Source organism: Sebastes fasciatus, chromosome 17 (assembly GCF_043250625.1).
Source record: "Sebastes fasciatus isolate fSebFas1 chromosome 17, fSebFas1.pri, whole genome shotgun sequence".
NCBI classification, from domain to species: Eukaryota; Metazoa; Chordata; class Actinopteri; order Perciformes; family Sebastidae; genus Sebastes; species Sebastes fasciatus.
The window spans coordinates 16,985,572-17,012,881 of record NC_133811.1 but is presented as its reverse complement, the minus strand read 5'-3'; the positions used below and the strand labels follow the sequence as shown (position 1 = coordinate 17,012,881).

Here is a 27,310-nt window from a genome sequence, read left to right as displayed (position 1 = left end):
ACATATATCTATCCTCTTTCTGTTTTTCTGTCCGCAGCTGAAGCTGCTGAATCTGTACATCAAGCGTGCTCAGTCCGGCTCCGGCGGCGGTGAACCCCCGACTGAGGGCCTATAGGAGATACAGCGCCCTCCCACAGGGCAACCACAGAACTGCAACTCTGCCCACCAAACATAAACAACCCTTCATGAGCTCACACCCACACAGACCGAGAACAAAAACACACATCCTAACACTCTTTCACCGGAGCTTACACCCACACCTACGCTTGCACTCTGGCCAGCAGAGTGACACACACACACACACACACACACACACACACACACACACACACACACACACACAGGTACACACGGTCCTCATACATTTCCTGTACAAGATGGGAGTTGCGGTGCAGAAGAGAGGAGTGTTGTAGTTCTCCTGACCATCGCTGAGGATCTCAGACTGAACTGAACCCTTAAACACACCAACAGATAACACACATCCAGTCACACCCGGTTTGTCACTAATCACTCAAGGATGAAGAAACGTCCGTCCTCTATCCCGAACACTACAGTATCCCCTCTGAATAACATCTCGATGTCAACAGTAAGCGGTGCGTCTGCATGGTTCTCATTTTTAAGGGGGTAAGGTTCATAGAACAGGGCTGAGACGAACGAATGGAGCCGCCTTGTGTCTTTCTTGAACAGCGAGTAACCGGGGCCAGGTAGACAGGAATGTAAATTTACATTGTGTCATAGTTTGGATTTATTTTACGCGATGAGGTTTTACTGCAGCGGTTTTTAATGTTTGGAGTTTTCTCTCGCTCACACACACATATACACACACTTTCAAAAAGGTGCTGATTAGCCTAAAAGGTACGACCAACCAACCAAGCAACCGTGCACAGCACTAACACGAGTCACAGCGGGTCACGCCTGCTCATAGCGAATACAGTACATCCCGAGGTATAAGAGGTGTTACGTGCTTGACTATGCATGAGACTAAATTTAAACGTTTTTATTGGATCGACAGTCAGAATAGTGTGACTGGGGTTTTAAATTAATGTGAACGATGTCCACCCCTTTCAGAAACATTCACGGTGTACTCCGTTTTCTCCCGGCTCATCTCGGATCACTCCACTTTTGGGCAACACGGGGAGGAAGATGTGTGCGTGCTGCTTACTACATGAAGTATGACAGGACATGGCTTATTATCACATAGTGGATATGTATCTATACATGATATTAAAATGGGATATCCAATAACTGTGTCATTTAGGAGAGTTCCCCGGGGGGTGCACACGCGCACCTGTGCCCATCCTTGTTTTTATTTTCTCTCTGTCGCTTTAGCCGTAGTCTCTTTCTCTCTCTCTCTCTCTCTCTCACTTATTTTTTCTCTGCTGAGAAATTTGTAGAAATGTATTATTTACAGCTCTGAAAACGAAATCGTCACGTCACCCTTTTTCTCTTCTTCTCTTCTCTTCATCGTGTCTTTCTTTCCCTCCTCTTCTTGTAACATTCTAGTTTTCACTGTTGTGTTTCCTCCGTGCATTTACAAAGCTGTGCTTACATTACAAATAAAGAACGTGTACAGATCATGACGAGCCCTGCTGTCTCTTTTGATTGTTGCAGTGGAGAAGAGTCCCAAAAAAAGAGGTGGATAGAAATGTTAATGACAGATGGGATATATTAAACATCTTTACTGATTGCAATTCAACACTGAAGACTGATCATTTTGGTTGCAAACTATTTGTCGAATTGACCCAGGATCAGTGATAAACCATCTCCAGTATATTTTCTAAAGAGCCACTATCGCCAGCCGTACCGTAAACCAAGAGATAGTGAAAAACATGTACGATTAGTTAAAGCTTAAAACTGCAACAAAGACCTCTGTCCTTTTTCGCAGTAACTCTTCTTTTATATCACAGCTGATGATAAAAGGGATAAGATTGAAAGAAAAAAAATGTATACACAAAATTATGTGTATTTTTGTAATTTGTTGTGAAACACTGAATACTTTTCTCTCTTTGGGCATCTCGTAAATCCTCCAAAATATTCTGAGAAATAACAGCTAGCTACTTAACAGATTCAATGCAAAACATGATCAGTTTATAAAACATGATGCACAAACTGCTGCAACAGCAAATGCATGCTTACACATTAAAGCATGAGTAATAACAATCCAATAATATTATGTATTTATTAATAATGTAAGATTGTAATTCTGCAAGTGCATTTTGGCCCATTATGTTTGATCTGTCCTGAGTTGTTTGCCCTAAAGTCTATTGTGTGTTGAAGTCCATGTCCTGAAGTCAGACGTGGGGACAGTAATTAAAGTCCTGAGGCGGGTCTTCCCCCTCCTTGGGGCCAAAATAGCTCTGAAAAACTTTGCCAGCCACAAGACTTGACTGTGAGCCATGCTGCACGTCCAGGGTCCGACCGGTGGATAATTATTGACCAGACAACAAGACCAGCTCCAAGAGACTTCTGTTGTGCAAACTCCTCTTCAGCACTGACATGAGACAGACATGACCTCCTGTTTGGACCTCCTCTTCCTCCTCCTCCTCCTCCTCTTCCTCGGTACCAGGCTGGGTCGTGTTTATCTGGAGTGAGACAGACAGACAGGAGTAGCGACAGACAGCTGTTTTGTGGGACATGATGTTGTTCTGGCAGTCCTACACTGAAAACTTCAGAGCCCCCGTCCAGAGACACGATGGCAGCAGTTACACACGGTAACTATATGAAATAAAATAAGTGTTTATTTAGTTCTAAGGACAGATCAAACATAATGGGCCAAAATGTACTTGCAGAATTACAATCTTACATTATTAATAAATATTATTGTATTGTTATTACTCGTGCTTTAATGTGTAAGCATGCATTTACTGTTGCAGCAGTTTGTGCATCATGTTTTATAAGCTGATCATGTTTTGCATTGAATCTGTTAAGTAAACTAGCTGTTATTTCTCCCTGAATTGTACTGCAGTAGTATAGAGTAACATAAAATACTCAAGTATCTTATAATTTAACTTTTTGAGGACAGACAGCACATTAAAGCTGCAGTGGGTAGAAATGGAGAAAATATGATTAAAAAAAAAGTTGTTTTTATAAAACAGTCACTGGCATCTAAAAATCCTTACAATGAAACTGACTATTATAGCAAAAAAATAGCACCAAAATAGTCATGCATTAACATCCTAATCAATAACTATATTGGTTATATGTCGTGTGCATGACATAGAAAGGTTGCATATATACTGTTTTGCTCTCAAAGTGTTCATCTTTAATGACTTCAATTCAATTTCAATTCAATTTGATTTGATTGATCATGAATGTCAGGTGAACAATATTGCCAAAGCGTCAATTCAATAATAAATAAAAATAAAAAACAAGAACAAAATAAAAACAAAAACATGTATATATACATATATACAATTCATTAAGCAAATTACAATATATAGATATTTAAAAAATAACATGCATGTAAATGGAAGAAAACAATAAAGAAGTAATTAATGTTTGTTGTGTCAATAAAACAAACAAATAAAAAAACTAATAATATATTGCAATATCAAAGGATAAATGTTTAAAAAAAGAAAAAAACATGAAGTACGGGAGTAAATAAAAGGCAGAGTGTGAGTTACAACTATTATGTGTTGTTGTTGTTGTGGTTGTCTCTTAGGCTGTGACATGCACTGACTTTCTAGTTGCATTTATTACACTTCTTTCTGGTTAGGAGGTGACTTCAGGCTGGTGCTGTATCTGAGATCCTCTTTAGCTGCACTTAAATTTACAGCAGAGAGCAGATGCATATATGATATTCAGCACCGGTCTGTGATGCACAATACATAAAAGTTACATTTTACACCACATATCTGGATTAGTGCACTTTATTAACTGCTGTGCACATTTTCCTGCAGGTGCATGCACTGACTTTCTATTTGCATTTATTATTACAATTCTTTCTGGGAGGCAGAGCTGCAAGTACAGTTTGGACACAATGACGCAACTTCGGAGGCCAAACTGATTGGCTAATCAGAAGCCGTCCAACTAGAAAGTCAGTGCATGCACCTGCAGGAAAATGTGCACAGAAGTTAATAAAGTGGACTAATCCAGATATGTGGTGTAAAATGTAACATTTATGTCTTGTGCAACACAGACCGGTGCTGAATTTCAGATATGCATTTATTATTACACTTCTTTCCTGGAGGCAGAGCTGCAAGAATAGTTTGGACACAATGACGGAAGCTCGGAGGCCTCTGATTGGATGACTCGCCCTGCGCTGGGCACAGAATACAACATTCTGATTGGCTAATCACTCTGCGCTGGGCACAGAATATAACTCTCTGATTGGCTAATCGCCCTCGGCTGGGCACAGAATACCCCCCTCTGATTGGCTTATCGCCCTGCGCTGGGCACAGAATGCAGCCCTCTGATTGGCTGCCGGGTCGTCCTGGCAGCAGCCCCCTGCAGGCTTCACGGAGGCAGACAGTCTGTAATGTAACGCTGGGAGAGAGAGAGAGGGAGAGCGAGCGCGAGAGAGAAAGAGAGAGAGAGAGAGAGAGAGAGAGAGAGAGAGGGAGAGGAGCCATGTTGATGCCTGGTTTTGTGTCAACCGCTGCACTCTGGATGGTTAAAGGACTGCAGGAGTCTCGGCGGTGATTCCAGCACCGCGATGAGAAGCGGAGAGCGAGGTTGAGGTGGTAACAGGAGAGAGAAAGAGAGCGCGAGCTGCTCTGAGCTTCAACGGGCGATTCAAGAAGCAAGTTGTTGCTAGGTAGCTTGGTTGCTAGGTAGCTTGTCTGCTAGGTAGCAACAGCTGTGCGGGACTAAAGAAATCACCTTCTTCTGCTTGTTGCTTTTTGTTGGACTAACATTAACTAGACTGCTTGAAGACCTGGAGTAACAACGGAGCTGCTTGGAGACGAGCTAGCTTGCTTTAAAGTTGCCTTTCATAAAGCTAGCTAGCTCGCTAGTTAGCTAACGTTAGCATGCTGACAGTCAGCTCGCAGCTTCAGTCACGACTAAACATTAGCTAGCTGAGTGGACTCTCATTACTTCCAGACAGTTGTGGATATATTGGAGATATGGCGACACATCCAGTCTCTGTGGACCGATTCGCTGCTTCGCCCAGCTTGCCAAGGAGCGGCTAGCAGGGTTAAAAGCTAGCAGCATAACTTTCCCTTCTCTTGGTGTGTCACACTGCACTTCCTCGCTAGCCAACCCTCTCGTACCTGCATTCAAGCTGGCGGCCCTCCGAGTAGAAGCCGAGGACAAGGAGCTGGTGCCTTTGGCCTGGGTGCTGAAGATGGACGACGCCAGCATCGAGTCGGGGCTGGTGCACGACTTCGATGCCAGCCTGTCCGGCATCGGGCAGGAGCTGGGGGCTGGAGCCTACAGCATGAGGTTAGAGACACCAGGAGAGAGACAACCACAGCTTCATAATAACACAGTAGAGAGAGGACAACTCTGTCTGGAAGTGTTCACATTTACACCCCCCTCATGCCTGTTCTCTTTGTACTGATGGCTGCTCTTTGTTTTGGGATTTCATCGCAGGGTGCCACAAGATCAGGGACAAAGATTAATTTCCCCTAAGCCAATACAAAAAGCAAAGGACACGTGTTACACTGTTGAGGGACAAAGACATTATATCACTTCATGCTGTTTGCTCAGAGAGAGAGAGAGAGAGAGCTAAAGTTTGTGTACATATGAAGATAACACAGAGGAAGTCTGCAGAAAAAAAAGTCCCCTCAGAGTAGGTCTTTGTTTCTAAAGACCTGTTGGGTGTGGAAACAAAGAGGTTATAATATTATGTACAAGGTGATGGGTGTGATTTTTAGTATTTTTGATTAGGAGAGCTTCTAAAAGAGTTTGCTCAGATAATATGTGTGTGTTGCCCCAAAAAGAGACCCTAAACTTTGTGTACATATCAAGATAACACAGAGGTAGTCTGCAGGAAAAAGGCCTTGTTTAGACCCCTCAGACTGGCAGAGTTATCAGGAGCAGGTCTTTTGTTTCTTAAAGACCTGTGGTGTGTGGAAACTAAGAGGTTAAAACATTATGTATAAAACAATAATAAATAAAAGGATGGTCAGGTGTTTCTCTTCAATAACTTTCTACTACAGGATAAACAGGAAGGCACTCCGAAATATCAAAAAAGTAGCAACGAGGAAGAGAATATATTAAAAGGCCTTTATTGTGTTGGCTGAATCATTTAAAAAGCCAACATGTTTCGACCACTGTAGGTCTTCGTCAGGGCTTACAAACAAACAGACAAGGCGGATATGGCCTCACCTGTATGGTATCAACAACCAATGGGAGGCAATCACATGATCATCATAATATTACAAAATGTAAAGAAAATATGAGATATCACAGAAATATGTAATTCATGTCCTTCATAAATGAACCAACTACTACTTTGCAACAGAGGCTGTAAAGCAAACATGGAAGCCTATACAGAAAAAGAAAAATATATATAATTTGTTTTAAATATTTATTATTGCTCACAGAAAACATGTAAAATCTATATCCTCATTAAGACCAGGATACTTTAAGGCATCCAGCAGATGGATCCAAAAAGTCTCCCTCTGGTAAAGTTTAGTAGTTTAGTAGTAACCTGTCTCCCCCTGACCAGCGGTTAGATATGTTCAATGCCCTTTATGCGTAACAAGGAATCATTAGCACTGTGATACTCATTAAAGTGTCCAGCCATGGGGTAGTCGTGATTCTTGAACTTTCTACTACAGTAATGATCTATGCTGCGACCGTTGCCATGGTATTCCACCTCAAAATCACTATTCGAATGCTTAGTTTTTTTGTTTTTTATATACAAGTATGTAATAATAATGTATAAATCCCCAAATAGCCCATGAAACAAGGAATAATCCCTCAACATTATTCATGATTATTATTATTATTCATTACAATAGTGCGGCAGCAGTACTGAAACTGGGGAGATGGAGACAGACAGACAGAAGAACATGTCAGCCTGCTGCTCCGCGAAGCTTCGAACACCTTCGACGATTTCTCACCGAAGCTTATACAGACACGAGTAGATAAGTAGTAGTTTATAAGACACTAGTGTTGCTGACTGATAATCCATGATTATCAACGTTCAGTTAGATTGCTTCAGCACTGTTGGCTTTCCCTAACTTCTAACAAAAGATGTCAAACTGCGTAACGCATCAGTGTTAAATAAGGATCTCCCCCTAAAAATACCGTCCGAATTTAGAAACGTTTCCTGATTTTTATATGTGAAAATGTCTGGTCAAACAGGCCTATGACTTTTTCTTTCTAAAGACCAGTGGTGTGTGCAAACAAAGGGTTATAACATCATGTACAAGGTGATGGGTCTGATTTTAGTGTTTGTGATTAGGAAAGCTCCTAAAAGAGTTGGAAGTGACAGAAGCTTCAGCACTTCGTACCACTCTCATGCAGCTTAAGAAGCACCTGGCCGTCCTTTTATTGGAAATAATAAAGGATTTTTCTTCAATAACCTCCTGCTACAGTGATGATGTAAGAGACAATAGGCGTTTCTGACTGATAATCCATGTTTATCAAAGCTCAGTTAGATTGCTTCAGAACCGTTGGCTTTCCCTAACGTCTAACAAAATACGCCAAACTGCATAACGCATCAGTGTTAAATAAGGATCTTTCCTTCAAAATATCGTCTGAAATTAAAAAACGTTTCCTGATTTTCATATGTGGAAATGTCTGGTCAAAGAATAAGTAAACAAACCTAACAATCTGACCAGGCATTCACTGCCAACTCTTGACACGTTGACACAATACCACAAGAGTTGTTGGTCAGATTACTCAACATTGAACAAAACAATCTCCCCACAAGGTTCATGAATAAGTTGCTGCTTTTGATCGAATCACACAACCTTCCTCAGCAACAGAGTCTGTCCAGTTGTCATTGCATTTTTTATATTTTCATTTAAAAAAAACTTGTTTATATTACCCAAACTATGGTATTGGAAAAGGGTTGTTTTGGTGTCACTATTGACAGAACAGGTATTTTATTGGAACACAATCTAATCTAAATTTTTCACATGATAACCAGCTCTAGTAGCCACACACAATCTTTGTCACTATCCCCAAAATGGAAAACATGCAGCCCTCTCGTGTCACATTTTATTAAATGACTTGTGATGCCATGCCACAAGTTTCTGGTCACTCAGGTGATTCCAACTTTTGTCCCTAAATGTGACATCTTATGACTGACGGAAACACTGGTTAATCAGCACTACTTGTTGTGTCTGTGGAGGATGGATATGTTTTTGTGTCTGCCTTTCTTAAATGGTTAAAGAAGGAATGCGTTTGCATCACATGGGGGTATTGTTGTAAACCACCTGTTCAATTAGTAACTCTCGGTATGAGCGCACTGAATTGTGTAAGAGGCAGGTTATGGGAGGTGTTGACATTTAAGCTCCCAGGACTTGCATGTGTCTTATCAGCTGCCTCCTCGTCCATCTGCTTTTAGCGCATATTTATCTGAGCGTGACGTAAGTGTGGGTCAGTCTCTTATGAGGGGCTGCAAGTTTACCAATACTGAAGCGATGGGTTGCATGTAATTGAATTAGTGAAAACAGAGAGCGTGGTGTCAGTGGCTCCAGTGGCTCCAGGAGCAGCGCTATCTGTGGTGTCGGGGTGGGTTGCTTGCGGGGCATGTTTGGAGTCAGCAGCTGGTAGGAACAGAATGTTTCAGTGGAACCAGCGCCTCAGATTTCAGGAAGCAGATGTAGTTTTCCTGGGCAGCGGGGATTAACAGGGCTGTGGCACCCAGGTTGGCTCTGTGTGGGCACCCACTCCGCAGAGAAAACACAGCAGCAAGTGATTCAGAGAGAGTGGTTTGAGACTGAATAAATCTAGCAGATTTGAAGTCTGTTGTTTGGAGTAAGGTGCTGCAGGAATACCTTGAAATTGTCAACAAAAAAAAAGTTTGGCTCAGGTTTAGTGCAGCATCATGACTTGCCAAAATGTTTCCCAGGTAATGAGACTCCATGATCGGCATTTGTTTGCATGTATAAGACGCCTTTTCTGCAGAGCCACTGATATTTACGCACACGCTCCTGTTCACCGTGCACCGGTTGACACTCTTGCAGCATTTGTCAGGGTGAGCTGAGGACGGGTCGGTTGTCTAGAGTGGCTGCCAAGTGTGAGAGATAGTGTGTGTCAGCAGCTCAGGCTATCTCTGGGTGTTTTTGTTCATTTATCCTGCCGCGGTCTCATGCATACATAATGAGAGAGGGCCATTTGATCGATGGAGAGCCCTCATCACTCCTTCTAAAATAAGCCGATCCATTTAATAATTCCACACTATGAGGAGGTAAAGTATTGTCTTGCCAAAAGTGGAGCGTGCAACAGTTTAAATGGCACAAAGTGTGTTTTTAGAGGTAACTGCAAAGTGGAGAAAACCTGAGAAATAAAGGAAGGCTTTGCTTTAAGGGAGGTCACAGTGAATTTGTTGCCATCAGGATGGTATTGGAGATTCAATAAGAACTTTTAATAGAAAAATAAAATAATAATATTGCTGTTCTTTCATGATGGTTTTCTTCTCTCTCGTATCCTTTCTGCATCACATCCATGCTGACTTTCTCTTTGTGTTTCTTCTGTCTCTCTCAGCGATGTGCTGGCTCTGCCCATATTCAAGCAGGAGGACTCCAGCCTTCCTCCTGAAAGCGAGACCAAAAACCCCCCATTCCAGTATGTGCTGTGCGCCGCCACCTCGCCGGCAGTCAAGATGCACGACGAGACGCTCACATACCTGAACCAAGGTGAGACACACAGTACATGCACTCAAGAAAAAGTTTTTATTTATTTTCGCCTCATTTTATCATTTTTTTTTGTAAAATATGATTTATATTTTTCTACTTTGCTACGGTCGCTAAGGTGGTTTGTACATACGCAGTCCACTTCTTTGTTCTCTGATGCTACACACCCATCGTTTTAACATTAATAAATAATTCCCACATTAATTTATTGCACATTAGAATAATTACTGTAAAGTAAAACCGTTGCTGATGCGAATGGCAGCCTCTTCTGGCCTCTACTCAGCACTTTAATGTGACGCACCACCAGTTTGACTTTGCTACACTGCTTTATGGCACAAATAGAGATTAACTTGCCAATTCACTTTACTGGAAAATAATCAGTTGGCATGTTCTGGGCTAACTGTACTGTGTTTTGTAGATCTGATAGAGAGGGGAGTCGTTCTGGGATGCCAACATTTACTGTTGAGCCTTATTGAGATGGTGTGAACCTGGTCAAAATACCTCTGATGGGATGTGTTCACTTGAAATCCTTGATGGCATTTCCACAATCAAATCGATACAATTAGTAAATTTATTTAGTACAAGGAATGTAGTCATTTTTTGCAACTAACGATTATTTTCATTGTTGATTAATCTGTCGATTATTTTCTCGATTAATCGATTAGTTGTTTGATCTATAAAATGTCAGAAAATAGCGAAAAATGTCCATCAGTGTTTCCCAAAGCCCAAGATGACGTCCTCAAATGTCTTGTTTTGTCCACAACTCAAATATATTCAGTTTACTGTCATAGATGAGTAAAGAAACCAGAAAATATTCACATTTAAGAAGCTGGAATCAGAGAATTTAGACTTTTTTTCCCCTTAAAAAATACTCAAACCAATTAATCAATTATCAATATAGTTGGTGATTAATTTAATAATTGACAACTATTCGATCAATCGTTGCAGCTTGACTAGTTTTTTGTGTCATGCGCATACAAGTGCCCGGCCTACAGTACGTGGACACCAAATATACCGCTGTCAGGTTATGGGATGAATACCTGCAGCTCTAGAATGTGAATGAAGATAAAAAAACGATGTAAGCAGAGGTATGGCATCAACTTGCGTCATCCATCTGCACCACTCCCATATTTTGAAAACAGAGCGAAACAATAAACAAGGTTCGGCCATAGTGGTGGCACTTCTATGCATCAAAAAAACTCAGAAGAGGAGGAAGAGGAGGCTGTGAAGCTTGTCAAGGTGTGGGAAAAGAGACAACATGAAATGCTGACAATCCAAAACCAAAGATTTCCAAGCAACATTTCTCTCCCATAGGCCTTTCTCACAGCAGACATTTTGACTTCTCATAGCTGGAAAAGCACAGTTGTTACTAATAACACGAACGATGGCTCTGCTCTATTCAAGTGTGACAGTGAGAGTGAGCCAGCATGCACGATATCAGGACCATGAAATCAAAGCAGTTAAATGAAATTCAGCCATCACTGATTTCACCATTTACACCTGTGACGACTTCAGTGAAAAAGGCCGATTCAACTCCAAATCACACAGTGTAAAATGTAAAACATTACACTGGAAACCTAGAGCTCTGTCTCAAGCTCTACAAATAAAGTTTGCCACGAAAATGTTGCTTGTTAAATCTTTTATAATCATACAATGTGAAACCATATAATGAGCTATAAAAACATAGAATGGACTTAGCTTAAATTACGAAACAAACAAAAAAACATCCTCTTTGAGGTGGAGACGGTTAAAGGACAGGGAATAGTTGCATTCACTCCACTGTTTGTTTTTAGTAGCTCTCATTTTTCGCACCTCTCATCATGTTTTTGGCTGAGTGAGTGACTTAGTGATGAAGTTACACGATTGGTCGGCCGATTGTTGGAGTTTCCTCATTGGCTGATGCTCTTTCAAAAAGAAAAGGTGGGGAACAGTCATTTATGCAAATGAGCCCGTCCACCACGTCCAGCTCACAATATATAGCCATATACTCGGTTTTGACCGAGTCTTGTTTTCTTTCTTCTGATGTTGTGATCTCTCTCTCTCTCACTCTCTCTCTCTCACTCTCTCTCACTCTCTCACTCTCTCAGGCCAGTCTTACGAGGTGCGTATGTTGGACAACAGGAAGCAGGAAGAGTTACCAGAGCTCACCAACAAGATGGTGAAGGTGAGAGGATCCTCACACCTGGAGGGAACTTTTACTTCTTACGTCAATTACACTTCTTACCTAACATGGTGTGTGTGTGCAGAGCATAGTGCGTGTGGTGTTTCATGACCGCCGGCTGCAGTACACAGAGCACCAGCAACTGGAGGGCTGGAAGTGGAATCGTCCTGGCGACCGTCTCCTTGACATCGGTAATGAAGCCTGGCGAGAAATGTTTACTTAAACCGTTCCATGTGTGTGATTCGGAGTTCAAATATCTGTGTGTGTGTGTGTGAGACAGATATCCCCATGTCAGTGGGCATAGTGGAGCCGAAGACTCACCTCTCCCAGCTCAACGCTGCAGAGTTCCTGTGGGACTTGAACAAAAGAAGTTCTGTTTTTGTGCAGGTAACACACACACACACACACTCTTCAGCTCTCTTTTGTGCCATCTGTTGTGCATGCCACTGAATTTCCGCATCAAACACACATCTTCATCACACTCGTACTCGTGTCTCCCCGCTGTCTGCAGGTGCACTGCATCAGCACAGAGTTCACTCCCAGGAAGCACGGCGGAGAGAAGGGCGTCCCCTTCAGGATCCAATTCGACACGTTCGCCCAGGGAGACTGTGGAGAGTACACAGAGCACCTCCACTCTGCCTCCTGCCAAATCAAAGTCTTTAAGGTGCACAGTCATTCTCTCATGGCGGGACGTTTTTTACACCACCTCATGCGTCGGTCCCTCTCTGCAAATTAAACCCGTCTTCCTTTTTTTTTTTTCGGTCTCTTCTTCTCTGCTTCCTGTTTAGCCAAAGGGGGCGGACCGTAAGCAAAAGACGGACAGGGAAAAGATGGAGAAACGCACACCTCAAGAGAAGGAAAAGTACCAGCCTTCTTATGATACCACTATCCTGTCAGAGGTCAGTATGCAGTACAAATACGTGGCTTTAGCACAAGCTAGGCTAAAGTACTAGCAAGTGTCCAGTTTTCATTTCGGGGGGTTATCCATGTTAAACTGTATGCACCCAAGTAAAGCAAAGCGATACTGGTGCTCTACAACATTACTGCCAACCATTTTCTCAAACATGTTTGAATGCTTTAGATTCATGAACATTTTGTTTTTTTACCATCCATTACACGGCTGCGACTAACAATTATTTTATTAGAGCTCAAAGTGATGTCTTCAAATTACTTGTTTTTGTCTGTCAAAAACTCCAAATATATTAAATTTACATTGATATAAAACAGAAAAGCAGTAAATCGTCACATAGGGCTGGGCAATATGGACAAAATCTTTTACCACGATATAGGTCATTTCATATCCCAATAACAATATATATCACGATATAGCATGTTTTCTGGTATATCAATGAATATAGTATATATGAAATAACTACATGGTAAAGTCTATTTTGTATACTCCTGTGTGAATTAAATACTTGAGTGCAAAATGAACATAAGTTTTAAGTGAAATTATAGAGAAAAAAATTATTAAATATAGGCCTATGTCGTGATAAAAATTATATAGAAAAATATATACGATAGACATTGTTATATCATCATTTTGACGATATACTATAATACCATATTGCCCAGCCATATCATTACATTTGAAAAGCTGGAACTAGAGTTTTTTGGCATTTGTGCCTGATAAATACTAACTGATGAGAATCTATTGTCACGATTGTTGACAATTCATTTTCTGCCAACCAATTATTGGATTAATCCAGTGAGAAAAAAACTACCAAATAGCAGTCATTTAAATGCAAGAAGCTACCAAATTCACATGATACCTTTTATTGCTTTGCCATTCTTATAGGCCCTTTTAACAGCAGCCATTTTGACATGTCATAGCAGGGTAAATACAGGTGTAAGTGCCATTTCGGTGAGCCAGCATGCACAATATCAGGGCCCTGACCCCTATAAATGGAACTGGGCCATAGTTAATGTTGTCAATTACACCTGTGTTTACTCTGCAATGAAATGTCAAAATAGCTGCAGTGAAAAGTGGCTATTGTTTTCGCCTACAACATTTAGCTCTTGAATTAAAATGCCGTTGCTGATGTTAGATGGCGATGCTTCTCATAGGAACATCAATAAACCACCACAGCAATCTGCTCTTGAACTGCAGTGCACCAAACTGTGGTGGTGGTGATGATGATACAACCTGACACAACAGTCAATGTGACAGGTGTGATGGATTATCTGTCTCAGCCAGGTATTTCATTCTGTAGTAACATGAACTGAAACAAATTGGGGCGGTTTTTGAGACGGTATAGTGTCTGGTATGTTTTGGAAAGTGGCTGGCAGTAATGTTGAGCGTCAGGGTTTCCCCAAGTAATGTAAATAGTTTAGCTGAGTTGGCAAGCTACCTGGATCCTGATGCGTCTCATGATCAAGTTTGTAGAGGACAGTCTAAACAATAGACAAAACTACATTCATTTGTATGATGTTAGCAAAGGTTAGATGAGGTAGCCCACTTCCACTATAATAACACAGAGGAAAATGCTAAAATTTACAAAAACACTGCTCCATTGATTGGGCTGTTGAAGGAATAGTTTGGGTGTTTTGAAATGGTGAGTTGACGGGTGTTACCGCACGGAACCAAAGCAATGTACTGCTGTGGACGGGGCCGGCAGCAAAACGTACTTTAGACACCTTAAAGAGAGGCTCACCTAAAAAAACAATATCAGTTTAACTGAATGCTATGTTTAGAATAATTTCACCGCTTTACTGTGCCGTCAGACAGCCCTTTTTGATGGAGTTTTGAAGCAGTTGTATCCATCGATGCTCTCCTCAAAGCTACCAGACTCTATCGATTAGTTTCTTTGTGTTTTTGTGTGACTTTGGTGAATCCAAACTAACCAAAGTCACACAATAACACAAACAAACTAACCGATTGAGGCTTCGCAGACCAGCAACTCCCGTGTTCTGCGGGGTCAAATTAAAAAAAATTTCAATGGAGTCTGGTTGCTTTGACAAGAGCATAGATAACGGCTTCAGTTCCCCGTCGGAAACATAGACTGTATAGCTGTCTGACTGCAAGGTAAACTGCTGAAAATATTCTAAATATAGCATACACTTAAACTGATATAGATTTTTTTTAGGTGGCTAAAAAAACGTTTGGCTGCCGGCCCCGTCCACAGCACTACATTGCTTTGCTTTGTGCGGTAACTCCTGTCTGTTTCTCCAAACTGGGGGCGTGCCGACTGTCATCTACAGTAAGACTAGACAAGAAAGACTATGGATAAGTACCTCATACAACCCCACTTCAAAATACCCAAACTATCCCTTTAAACGTCTTAATCATGAAGTATATATTACAATGTCTTCTGTGTCACAGAGGGTTTTTATCATGGCTTTTATTGTGGGGAAAAAAAACAGTAATTTTATCTACACTTATATGCCAGAGTAAGACTGCCCTCAGGTTATTGGTTGTGTTTGTGTGTTGGTCGCTGGCTGGCTAACCTCTGCTGTGTGTCTGTATGTAGACGAGGCTTGAACCCATCATAGAGGATGCGGGTGACCACGAGCTGAAAAAGTCCAGCAAGCGAACACTTCCCGCTGACTGTGGCGACTCCTTGGCCAAGAGAGGCAGTGTAAGCACCCTGCTCGCCTCTCCTCCACTCCTCCTCCCCATCACTCCATCCACAGTCTGCCCCCCACCCCCCCTCTGTAGACACCTGGCTGTAGGGAAGGAGATGTTTTAATGTATCTGACATCTGACATAGGCGGGGTGGAGACGGTGCATAGCTAAATTCCCCAATCCACCCTTGACTTTTCTTCAACCTTTTATGCCTTTTCTTTTGGGATATTTTGAGTTGGTCTACAGTGTTTATAACCCAATATGTCTGGTTAATTGTGTGTTCATATACATGTGTCTCCTCTCAGTGCTCCCCGTGGCCAGACAACGCCTACGTCAGCCCCAACCAGGCAGCTACTCCCTCCTTCACCTCGACCCCGCTGTCCACCTACACAACCTCCTCAGTACCGGACAGGTAAGTGTGTGTGTGTGTGTGTGTGTGAACTTTTAATAGGGATGTCATGGTGAGGAAATTTCCCCACCGGTTAATATACTTGTGACAACACCGGTGTTACCAATTACACCGGGCATTTTACAAGAAAAGACGGCGCTCTATATTTGTAGAGCGCTTACTTTAATCTTCACCGTTGGGTGGCTGTGTGTCCGGCCTCTCCGGTCCAGATTTCGCTGCGAGGCTGCAGGTTTCCACCAGGAGCTGCATCGCCATGCACACCGGCTGTGACCGCTCCATCCACCGCACGGCGATTGCCCTTATTAACGTTATGGTTCCCTTATAGCATTGGGTTTAAATCCGTAGTATTGCCAAATAGGTGCTTTTGCTTTTCGCTTTGACACCACATCCTCCGCCATTGTCTTGTCCGTCAACTCTCTCTCATCCCATGTGTGAAATATGACACCTGTTACTCTGTGCTCAGACTCTGTACGGAGCAGACACTTTCACTTTCAGTTTGTAGCGTCCGTCGTCCGACTATGTACTGATAACACGCCGCTGATACGCCAAAAATGAACTAAATGGGTTTAATTTCTATTTTAAAAAAGCAAAACGGCGGTGGGTATGGTGGATACGCAATGTAATCGTTGTGTGCCCGACCATCGTGTAACACTGACTACCGCGGCAAGCCTACCTTTTAACTGTGTCGGTCTCCCCTCTTAATTGTCGTCTCTTGCGTTCCAGTGACTCGTCCTCACCCAATCACCAGGCAGACCCTGGTAGCCATGGCAACTCGGAGATTAGTCTCCACTCTTCTCACCTGTACGAAATGGTGGAAAAGGTAAATGATTAAATGTTGTTTTTCATTGTAGACCTTTAGACATGTTAGGCAGTAGGAGAAGCACGGATGTTGTTTTTGACATTTTAAATACTTAACCAATGATAGAAAACAACTGGTAGATGAGTGGCAAAAGAAACGCATCACTAGCTGCATCCCTGCATACATTAACCATCTGTACCGTATTGCATTGGTTCCCAACCTGGAGGCCTTCTAGATTTAAGAGGTATAACACAACTTATTAAAAAATATATACAGTTGGCCTATATCTCAGCATCTTTGATTAATTTCTGTGAAGAAAACTATATGAAATTGTTATTTTCAAGTTTGAATTATTATTTAAGATACAAACTTTACAAACAAATCTCAGGATAAGGGCACGGTGAAGACTTGAACACAAGTTATATTCACAGAGCCATCCCTCTCTGCTAAACAGCTTCATTCTGCATTAGAAAAGTATGCATTTAAAACATCCAAAGAGCCAATAGAGAGATGGCTAAACACTGAATTTGTCAAAAAAGGAGCGTATTAATGGTGTATGATTGTCAAAATTTTTAAGAAATACATAATACAGACAGAGAATTGTATTAACAGTTCCTAAAAATAACTCACATCTGATGCAATATTCAAACAATCTGCTTAAAATGCATTCAAATTGCTTCTTTTACACAAACTTTCTGCAGTTACTGTGTTAACTATTCGGGTTAATTGTTTATCGGTTGTTCTGTACTGTCGTTGTTATGGATTGAATATAATATGAAATATCCATAAAACATATCACTTAGTCAGCCAATGATAGAAAAGGGGTCCCTTAAGGAAAAAGGTTGGGAACCACTGCCGTACTGTGTGATTCCTCAGTGGAACTGAGTTAGTGTGGAAACTGAGATCCAGGTGTGGAAGTGTGTTGACACCATATGTGCGTCTCTTGTCGTCCTCTGCAGCAGTTGAGCACCACGGCGTCTATACAGGACGCACAGAAGTGGCTGCTGAAAAACCGCTTCAACTCCTACACACGGCTCTTCTCTCACTTCTCAGGTACACACACTGTCAAACACGCTAAAACGTGGATGTAATGTTGTAAACTCTGCAGTACAAGTGACCGGTCCTCTGACTTGTTCCTTAGGTTCTGATTTGTTGAAGCTAACCCGGGACGATCTGGTCCAGATTTGTGGGCCAGCAGATGGAATCAGACTTTTCAATGCACTTAAATCCAGGTGTGTTACAAAGTTTGTGCGTGTCAGTTTTTGTGGTTGCGTACACCTGTGTGAGCGTTATGAAGGTGCCAGTGTGTTTCATTGCATTCATTCTGATGTGTGTGTGTGTGTGTGTAGGTCTGTGCGTCCCAGGTTGACAGTGTACGTCTGTCAGGAGTCCCAACAGGAGAGCCCCCTGCTGGAGAGACACGCCACCAATGAAAATGGAGAACACAGCATTTCCTCTAGTTTACACGGTAAACAAGTTCTGAGTTTGACAGTAGAGCTGCAAAGATTAATTGATTAGTTGTCAAGTATTAAAATAATCTGCAACTATTTTGATAATCGATTAATCGGTTTGAGTAATTTTTTCTCTGATTCCAGCTTCTTAAATGTGAATACTTTCTGGTTTCTTTACTCCTCTGAGACAGTAAACTGAATATCTTTGAGTTGTGGACAAAACAAGACATTTGAGGACGTCCTCTTGGGCTTTGGGGAACACTGATCGTCATTTTTCATCATTTTATAGACCAAACAACTAATCGATTAATCAAGAAAATAATTGACAGATTAATCGACAATGAAATCAATCATTAGTTGCAGCGCTAATTGACAGCAGTGTAACATATTATTCCGTGGAGAAATGCAATGTGTGAATATTAACATCTTGTCTGGTCCGTTTCTGTGTAGTGTATCATGCTCTGTACCTAGAGGACCTCACAGCTGCAGAACTGATCCGCAAGATGGCGTGTGTGTGCAACCTTCCACTGGGAACCATCAACCAGGTGTACAGACAGGGTCCTACAGGCATACACATCCTGCTCAGTGACCAGGTACCAACACACGAACACACACAATCTGTTCCTCTCTACTAGCACTTTAATATTTGGAGTATCACACTCTCATCTGTGGAGGGCTCTTTATTAAGGGGGGTGTTATAATTAAAAAGGTAAATGGTGGGATACACTCAAAACTCTCTGCTATAACCAGGAGAAACCATCACCATGAATACTTATCAACACTCTGCTTGCTCAGCTTTTGAGATACATTTCGTGCTGCTGTTATAAATGTATAGCATCTGCAAAATGATGAGCATGTGTGCCAAGTAGATGGTACTTTTTTTTTTTTTTACTTAGATGTAATGCGGCCGTCTCCTAAAAATGACGTTCCCCTACAGCTAATCTGCATTCTCAATTATGTTGGGAAGGGAACGTATTTTGTCGTGGATTACATTAGTCTTTGACGTATCACAAATGCATTTGTAAGTCCACGGACAGCTGCAGAAAGTGACGTAGTTCAACGAGCGACGTGCAGAGCAGGTGACGCAGTATATCGAGCAACCATTAATGAAAGTTAAATGGAATAATAAACGTTATTGGTATAAAGAGTATAATATGCGAGAAAGTCCACTACTAGTGGGGAGGTGGGTGGGTCCAACAAACACAGGACTTTCCCTCAGGAGACCGCTGTTCATGTCCCATGTGTCATTTTAAGCCAAACAATAATGTTTTTTATTAAACAGTAGTTTTGTTGCCTACACCTAACTAAGCAGTGTTGTTGCGTTTTTTTGTTTTGTTTTGCTTAAATTTTTGACGTTACCCACATGTTAAAAACTGTTTCAAACTGCAGCCGTAATCCGCAACTGCAGTTTAGTTGTATGGGAATGTAATTTTGTGGGAGACCAGGTTGTGTCATGCACATATTATAATACGATGGGTTTAAGATCTTTCCCTTTTTCATTTTAACTTTACTACACTTCCTGTGAATGTTGTCTAAATCCTCCTATCCAAACCACTGATGTCCACCAAAGGTTGTTTTTTTCCCCCGAGGCCAGCATATATAGATTTTTTTAACGCTTTTCAATGGGAGCGCTGCGTATTTACACTACGGTAAAAAATGCCAGCAGCGTGACGAGGTGCTGAGCGTCTATTCTGTGCTGAGCGCTGCACATTTGGCATTTCTTTCAGGTCGCATAATATTGAAAAATGTTCAACTTTGGGTAAAACACGACGCTCTTCACTGTCAAATTTTACCCAGCTGTCCGATCACAGTGGAGGAGGGGCAGGACAAATAGCCTACCACAAAGATGTGATCAAATGTTTTTATTATTATGCGTAGGCCTATATTTGTGGTGGACCAAACACATTTTCCTGTGTTGGATAATAAAGTTGATCTGAATCTGTATATGAACCAAACAATCATACAGTCAAGATGTTTCCTCGCCCACAAAATCTCATGAGCCCACATAGATCGGCAGGTCCGTCCTCTCTCCTTACGTGCTTCAGAAATGTATGTATCAGTATTGGTGGATGGGGCAAGAATGGGATTGAGACTCATCCTGTAGAGAGGAAGAAATAAGATGTGCGTCACTAATTTGTGTGCAGTCTGACCAGGAACAACAACTGTCACTTATTTGCATGTGATTTACATTCTCTCACACACATACTGTACTGTATCACTCCTGCTTTTATGACCACCTCTCCTGTCAGTCACCACTAAAGTACCAAGAACCCACTATGTATTTATAAGTTGAAAGGGACATTTGATTTAAGCCACATTTCTCTGTCTTTTTTTTGTCTCTTCTAGATGGTTTACAACTTGCCTGACGAGAGCTGTTTTTTGATCAGCACTGTCAAAGGTGAGCTCACAATGCATCAGTAGCCTTCAGTCTCTTGCGTTGTAATTTGGCCTGAAACAAGGCTCACTAGATCCCTTATTTGACAAGGATTTAATGTGCCTCTTCTTTCCTCTCCAGATGAACTGGGCGAAGGACTCCATCTAATCCTGAAGTAGTGAGGAGGACAGATGGCATCACTAATACTCCACCCTCTGTTTTGGAGCAGAAGCCTCCCTCTGTCCCTCTCCGCCTGCCTCTACTCTTTCCTCGCACTTCCTCCCGCTCTCTCTAAACGATCGCTCGATGGGAAGCAGTCAGACTGCGCTAAAGCCATGTAAATGTTAGAATCTGACATGGGTGTGTCCACTGTTTCATATTGAAAACACTATTAATGGAGAGGTTTAGTTGAAAGAGGAGAGACTGGGGGGGATATGGGGTTAGGGGAAAGATAATGATGTATGTATTTTGATTTTATTATTTTATTTTTTGTCTTTTTTATATGGTTTCTGCGGGATAAGGGGGTAGGGTTGCTCCAGGAGAGAGGGGGAGTGGCATTCTGGCCGCCAGGAGAAGCAAAGAAAGCAGAGTTTCCTTATTGCTCGTTGCCCTTCTTACACAACCAGCACTAGGCCAGTATTTGATAACCTGTACTGCTGAACAGCATGCGATCTCAACATACTAACCTGCTTCAATGAGAATCCCAGAATTTACTCTGCTTGTTTAACACTCTTGACGGGGTTGTCTTAATAATCCATTTATTGATCAGCTGAGCTTGGTAACCCTTGAAATATCCAGGCTAAATTTGTGGAAGTGGCGTCATTTGTGGATGTTGACACCAACGTGATTTTTTTTTTTCTTGGACTCTGTCAGATGGACTGATTTCATTAACTCTTGTCACATAGTCATTCTATGTGACTTTAGACTTCCAGCCATATCTCTCTGTCTGATCACACTCAGCTCAACTCTCTTCACGTACGTCCTGTTTGCGCTTTTACTGTTTTTAGTTGATGCTTTATTTATGGATCAGCTCGTTCTATTGCTCTCATTGAATTTTACTTGTTTCTGGTGCCATTTTCGCTCGATCTTTTCCTCACTTTCACAAACACAGTGCACATGCACCTCGTCGTCGACTCCTCTGCTTTCTGTGCGGACTTTGAAACACTGGTTTAGAGGAATGCGGTTTACACCTTCTGGGATTTTGGCCATAAATATGTAGAAAATGAGGAGCAAACCTCCATAGAGGACTGACATGCAGAGCATTAACGCCTATCCAAAAACCTTCTATAATGTGGACCAAACGGGTTTCAGATTGATAGGCATTTTTTTTTTAGGAAAAGCCTCATTGGCTCTGTACATCTTGGTCATTAGAAGCATTCATAGAAATGATCAGATGGCGAAATAAACCCTCATCTAGTGGAGTTGCTTGTGCGCTGCATGTACATAGTAATAAACCCTCCATTCCAGGATCTGCTCTGCAAGAAACAACCCATCACACAGCAGGCTGGTAGAAATCCAGCGCCACATCCATCTTCAAAATCTTGTGTTTTTAATGTAGCCGAACACAGGAAGTACAGGTCGTGCCCTTTTGGAAAGTGACAGGAAATCTCACACAGGTCCTCGGAGTCGCCGCTGGTTTAGTTGACCCCCCTTTAATTTTGGTACACAGTGTCTGGCAGTGTTGCGAGTGCATACAGTTTGCACGCCTATAAGTGTCAGAATGTGTGTGAGTGTGTGCATGTGTATCATTTTTCATTCTTGCAAAGAAAACTTAATTATGTCAGTCAGTAGTTGTCATAAACTTTTTCCTGTTGGTTTGATGAAACTGTGTTTAGCTTGCTGTTTAGTAAAGAGCATGTGGAAGATGGGGAAATGAGGGAGGGAGGGATTGATTTGTCGAGTCCTTGTTTTTCCATTTGTTAGAGACCAAGTCTGCACTGAGAAATCACAAAACTCAAGCTCGATGTGTAGTCGGTAGTCTTACAGCCACACCCTTTTCTTACCCGCCTATAAGAAGGAGAACAAAAAAAAAAAGAAGAATGTCGAGACTAAAAAAAGCATCTGTGTTTTTGTCTCACCGTGCGCCAGAGCCAGGACTGTAGCTCTTGTGGTGTTTACAAGGACACGATGAGTACCACAGCACAGTGAACTGTGTTCAGTAACAGAGCGGCTGTGATACCAAGTCAGGTAAAAACTCTGGTGAGCAGTTTCGGTCCCCCTGAAGGCCTGACCAGTCGTCTTGTTTGTCCGTGTGAGACTGAGTGTGTGTGAGAGAGTGTGAGCAGGAGAGGTGACCACTGTTCATGTACAGCCTAATGTCAATGATGATGCTTCTTATGTGCACAGTATCGTATGCTGGAGATGTACACAACCACGTGCTGGGAATAAATGATTTCATAACTTTCTCTTGTGTCTTGCTATATTAAATTTCCTTACTTTGAATCGTAGCGTAGGTTTGACTCAAAAGGACATAGAAATTGATAAAAGGGCATGATTGTTGTACCTCTGCAATTTAGTATCTTTGCGTTAGACCCATATCTGCCTTTCAAACTGCATATATACATATGGTAAAGTAGGCTTTCTGTTATATGTTATGTTAGAGGTCTTTCAAAGACAAACAGGACATTATACAACTGTTTCCACAAGCTGAGTAGTACTCTGATTGCCCCTTTAATGATCATTTAAAGGAATCCAGATAAACTTGTTCGTACACCTTTTGGGGCACTTATGAATCTAAATTACCTATTTTTTGTCTTAATGATCCATAAAATCATTAATTTGCTATGCAGGAAAATCATATTTGGACTTGCCATAAGGCACAAATATAACAATTAATCTGTTGTGCGGTATTGCATGATAGCAAAAGTGCAAAACAGTGGCCTTTTGTTGCAGGACAATTAGATGACAGCACAGTGGGTCTTTCCCATTTGTTATATACGGCTTGACTCTTCTCCTCGTGTCTTAGTCCCGCCCACGGGAGATGCGAGCGGAGGAGGCGAGGAAAAGACTCGAGGACAGAGGAAACGTGGAAATATGTTTTTAGAGACATGAGACGTCGTTTCCTCTGAAGCGTCATGGGAAGCGACGTCTGTTTCTGATGACAGCAGCAGCTGATCACAGCCAGTCAGTCGGCTTTAACAGCTGTTTATGTCTGAACTGATCTAATACTAATAAAAACACAGTTATTCTCAGTGGGAGAGCAGCAGTGTTTCTCTCTGTAGTCTGTTACCTGTTTAACAAACACCTGCACATGAATAACAGCTGCAGTCTGTATTTCTACTGTGGACTGAGTCCTGCTTAGAGAACCAGGAACCATTTCAACTGGCACAATATCTTTATATTATTTATTCATTATTAGCGTCTGTAGTTATTGATATTCTGATAGAAGTTATGTATTAGGCTGAATGTTTCAGGGAAAAGTGAAATGGTAACTCCAACACTATCAAACCCGACGCTCAGGAATTATCAGCCTCATGTGACTGAATGCAAATGAGGATAAATGATGTAAAAGGTGTAAAAGAGAGACTCTCGTTCTCTCTCTGACTTTAACTGGATCCATAATAAAAGTTAACGGGGGAAATAACAGATGATCAAAAGAAAACTTTCTAATAAATGAAGAAAGTTATTTAGGTCTGTTCGTTGTCAGCTATTATAAACCCCTTTCAGTGTCAGACTCCTTCAGTGACAGTGTGTGAAGTAGAGCTCCTGCAGGTCCGTCTGCTGCTGGAACACTTCACCATCAACATGGTCCGTCTGTTGTTCACACCTACAATTAACACTGATTATAACTAGATGGTGAATAAGAAGACAACTAAACTATAAAACGTTTAATCTGTGATCTGTCTTCACTCCGGTATGAAACTCCAGTGATGTTGATGTATCAGATCAAACCGATCAGCAGCAGCGTCCAATCAATAACTGATATCCAATAAGGGGGCGTGTCGGTCGGTAAAAAACATCCGTGGAGGACACACTGGAGGATACACTGGTGTATCCTCGCTCATGGCTGCTCCGGCAAGCCTCCTCGCTCCTCGATCCTCGCTCCTCGATGCGCATTTTATGAATTGGGATGTCCTTCAAGATGGAGGACTGAGATCGATTTCCAGGTCACAGCTGGAGGAGCGAGGAGCGAGGAGACGAGGAGGCGAAAAATGATGAAATGAGAAGCACCTAGTGACTCAGTCTGTTGAGCAGATTGAGAGCACAAAACACCTGCCAAGGCCTCTCCCAAAGCAGATGTTTAGGACCCACAATCAGGCTAATTTTCACCCCAGCAATTGTGTCAGACTGGCTGAATCACATCTGGGGTGAAGCGTGAATACAGCTGTTGCAATCAATTATCAGACAGGACAGAAAACTAGCAGTTTATCTGCATCCTGGTGGACCGAAAACAGCTGGTAGTTCACGCTTGAAGGGCGTGTTGTTGAGTGTATGTGCTGTTTTACAGGTCACCCAGTTGCTTCTGCATTATAGCCTTTTTAATTTTCCATCTGGTTTAACAGTCTTAACTACATTTATTTTACATATGTTGTGTTTATACGGTGCATATTAATATATTATCGAGTGGGCAACTGCTCTGGGACTCCGGGCCCCCTACTGGGCCCCCAAAGTCCCGGGTTCATTGTGTAGCAGCTGGTTTGTGGTAATTTGATTAATTGTTTGAAAATGTAACACTGTTTGGGAATACAGGATTATGCATTATTAAAACACAATAGAAACTGACATGATAAGGCCTCATGTGTGGGTCCTGTTAGAGTGTGTTCAAAAATAGTTTTAAGACCTTAAATATTACAGTTGATATTTATAGAGATCCAAAGTGTTCATATGTAAATAAATAAATAAGACATTAATAAATATAGACAATATTAAATATATGGCTGTTGGCTGTTGATGTTTTATTGTCTTACAACATTGAATCAAAATAGATTTAATGGGCCTTTTTTGACATTGATCAATAGAAAAAGACCTTTTACTGTCAAAGTGAAAACAAATCAATCAATTACAAATAAAATATTTGCTTGCTTAACTATTCACCCCCAAGTCAGTATTTAGCAGATGCATCTTTGCAAACATTGGACCTTCCAGATACAGGCGACCGACAATGTTTTGTGGACAAATGTTTTGTCCGAATAACATTTGAGCATTGTGATGAAGGTAACACATTTAATAGTCTAAGTATATAGTATATAAGACTAATGCAGTGAGGGCCAAAGAGCTAATGCACTACAGAAATTAGTGCCACATTGAGGGGAAAAAAATCTGAGATTTCCAGAATAAAGTTGTAATATTACAAGAAAAATGTCATAACATTATGAGAATAAAGTCATAACTTTACGAGAAAAAAAATCGTAACATTACGAAACTAAAGTCATAACTTAACGAGAAAAAAAGGAAAAAACACGTAAAATTCGTACTTTATAATATTATGACTTTATTCTCATAATATTACGACTTTTTTTTTCTTGTAAACCTATTACTTTATTCTCGTAATATTATGACTTTATTCTCGTAATATGACTTTATTCTCGTAATATTATGACTTTATTCTCGTAATATTATGACTTTATTCTCGAAATCTCAGATTCATTATTTTTTTTCCTCAATGTGGCCCTAATACTCCATCATGCCGTCGTACATTAGACCTACAACAATGTTAAATAAAAATGAAAATGTAAACAAAAAACAGTTATTCATTTCCGTTTTTAAAAATCCACAGGAAGCCACTGGAGAGGGGTTGAGGAGCCGCATGTGGCTCCTGAGCCGCAGGTTGCTGACCCCTGGACTAGTCCATTACTCATTAAAACGATTGTATGATATTATGCTTTGTATTTATTTTGCATTTGTTTTATGTTGTGGTTTCTGACACTTTAACATATGTTTAAATGCTGCTGTCCTGGCCAGGTCTCTCTTGCAAAAGAGAGTCTTTATCTCAATGAGTAATTCCTGGTTAAATAAAGGTTAAATAAATAAAAAAATAAAAAAATATTGCTAAATTATTTGTGTTAAATCAGACACCCTCGCAGCAAACCAGGGGCCAGTTTACAGTTTGTCCCCCGAGCCATCAAACTGTACAACACCTCTTTAGGGAGGGAGGGGTGCAAAGGAGGACGGTCTGCAGGACAGATAATAATGCACACAGTGCACTTTAGACTAAGCTACTGGAGTTACCCTGCACTATACTCATTTTTAACAGTCTCTTCTGAACTTTTTAATAGTTGTGTATCACAGCTGTTACCCTGCACTATACTCAGTTTTAACAGTTTTCTTCATCTCCTTGTATTTTTATATCTGGTATATTTTTTTGTACTTTGCACTACTCACTTTTTTACTGCCATTTTTACTAACATGTATTTGCACTATGGAACTGTGATGCTGGAAACTTGAATTTCCCTCGGGATCAATAAAGTTACTATCTATCTATCTATCTATCTATCTATCTATTGTAATGGCAATTTTCATATCTGCAGTTTAACACTGTACCTTTAGATAATCTTAGGGCCTCACATGTTCAACTTTGTCACCATAGGACAGTGACCTGACATTTTAGTTCTCTGTAACTGCAAACAACAGATTGCTGAAATACTTGTTATGTCTTGTGATGCTCTGTTGTCTGCTGTGTGCTGACGCATTGATACACTTTCTATCCTTCTCTTCTTTTCTTCTTTGCACTTATCTTCGTGTTATGCTTTAAATGTATAAATACTGACTACTATTTGTATTCGGGGCTCACTTGCCACAGTCCACAACAGGTGGCTGTGCTCGTGAGTCCATCTGCAGATGTTTTAGTTATTAA

At 41.3% G+C, this 27,310-nt stretch overlaps 2 protein-coding genes across 21 annotated transcripts in view; both read left to right on the top strand.

Moving 5' to 3' along the window:
* The window catches only part of clasp2 (cytoplasmic linker associated protein 2), a 66,147-nt gene extending 64,570 nt beyond the window's left edge, over nt 1-1,577 (top strand). For all 16 annotated transcript variants that reach the window (XM_074612362.1, XM_074612373.1, XM_074612372.1 and 13 more), the window contains one exon: nt 38-1,577. In XM_074612362.1, the coding sequence (XP_074468463.1) occupies nt 38-115 (78 nt within the window). In that variant the 3' untranslated portion in view covers nt 116-1,577. The remainder of the gene's footprint in view (nt 1-37) is intronic.
* A 729-nt stretch (nt 1,578-2,306) lies between these two features.
* Nucleotides 2,307-22,921, top strand: ubp1 (upstream binding protein 1). Of its 5 annotated transcripts, XM_074612381.1 has the most exons (17): nt 2,325-2,711; nt 5,225-5,385; nt 9,610-9,761; nt 11,846-11,922; nt 12,005-12,110; nt 12,200-12,306; nt 12,431-12,583; nt 12,708-12,818; nt 15,390-15,497; nt 15,790-15,896; nt 16,617-16,713; nt 17,652-17,745; nt 17,834-17,924; nt 18,042-18,160; nt 18,594-18,736; nt 20,490-20,541; nt 20,659-22,921. In XM_074612381.1, exons 2-17 carry the CDS (start codon nt 5,288-5,290, stop codon nt 20,694-20,696), a joined length of 1,653 nt encoding a protein of 550 aa, XP_074468482.1. In that variant the 5' UTR covers nt 2,325-2,711; nt 5,225-5,287; the 3' UTR covers nt 20,697-22,921. The 5 variants fall into 5 exon arrangements, with proteins under 5 accessions (XP_074468486.1, XP_074468485.1, XP_074468482.1 ...); XM_074612385.1 differs by lacking the exon at nt 5,225-5,385 and having other exon boundaries at nt 2,307-2,711; nt 17,655-17,745; XM_074612384.1 differs by lacking the exon at nt 5,225-5,385 and having other exon boundaries at nt 2,317-2,711.
* The last annotated feature ends 4,389 nt before the right edge of the window (nt 22,922-27,310 follow it).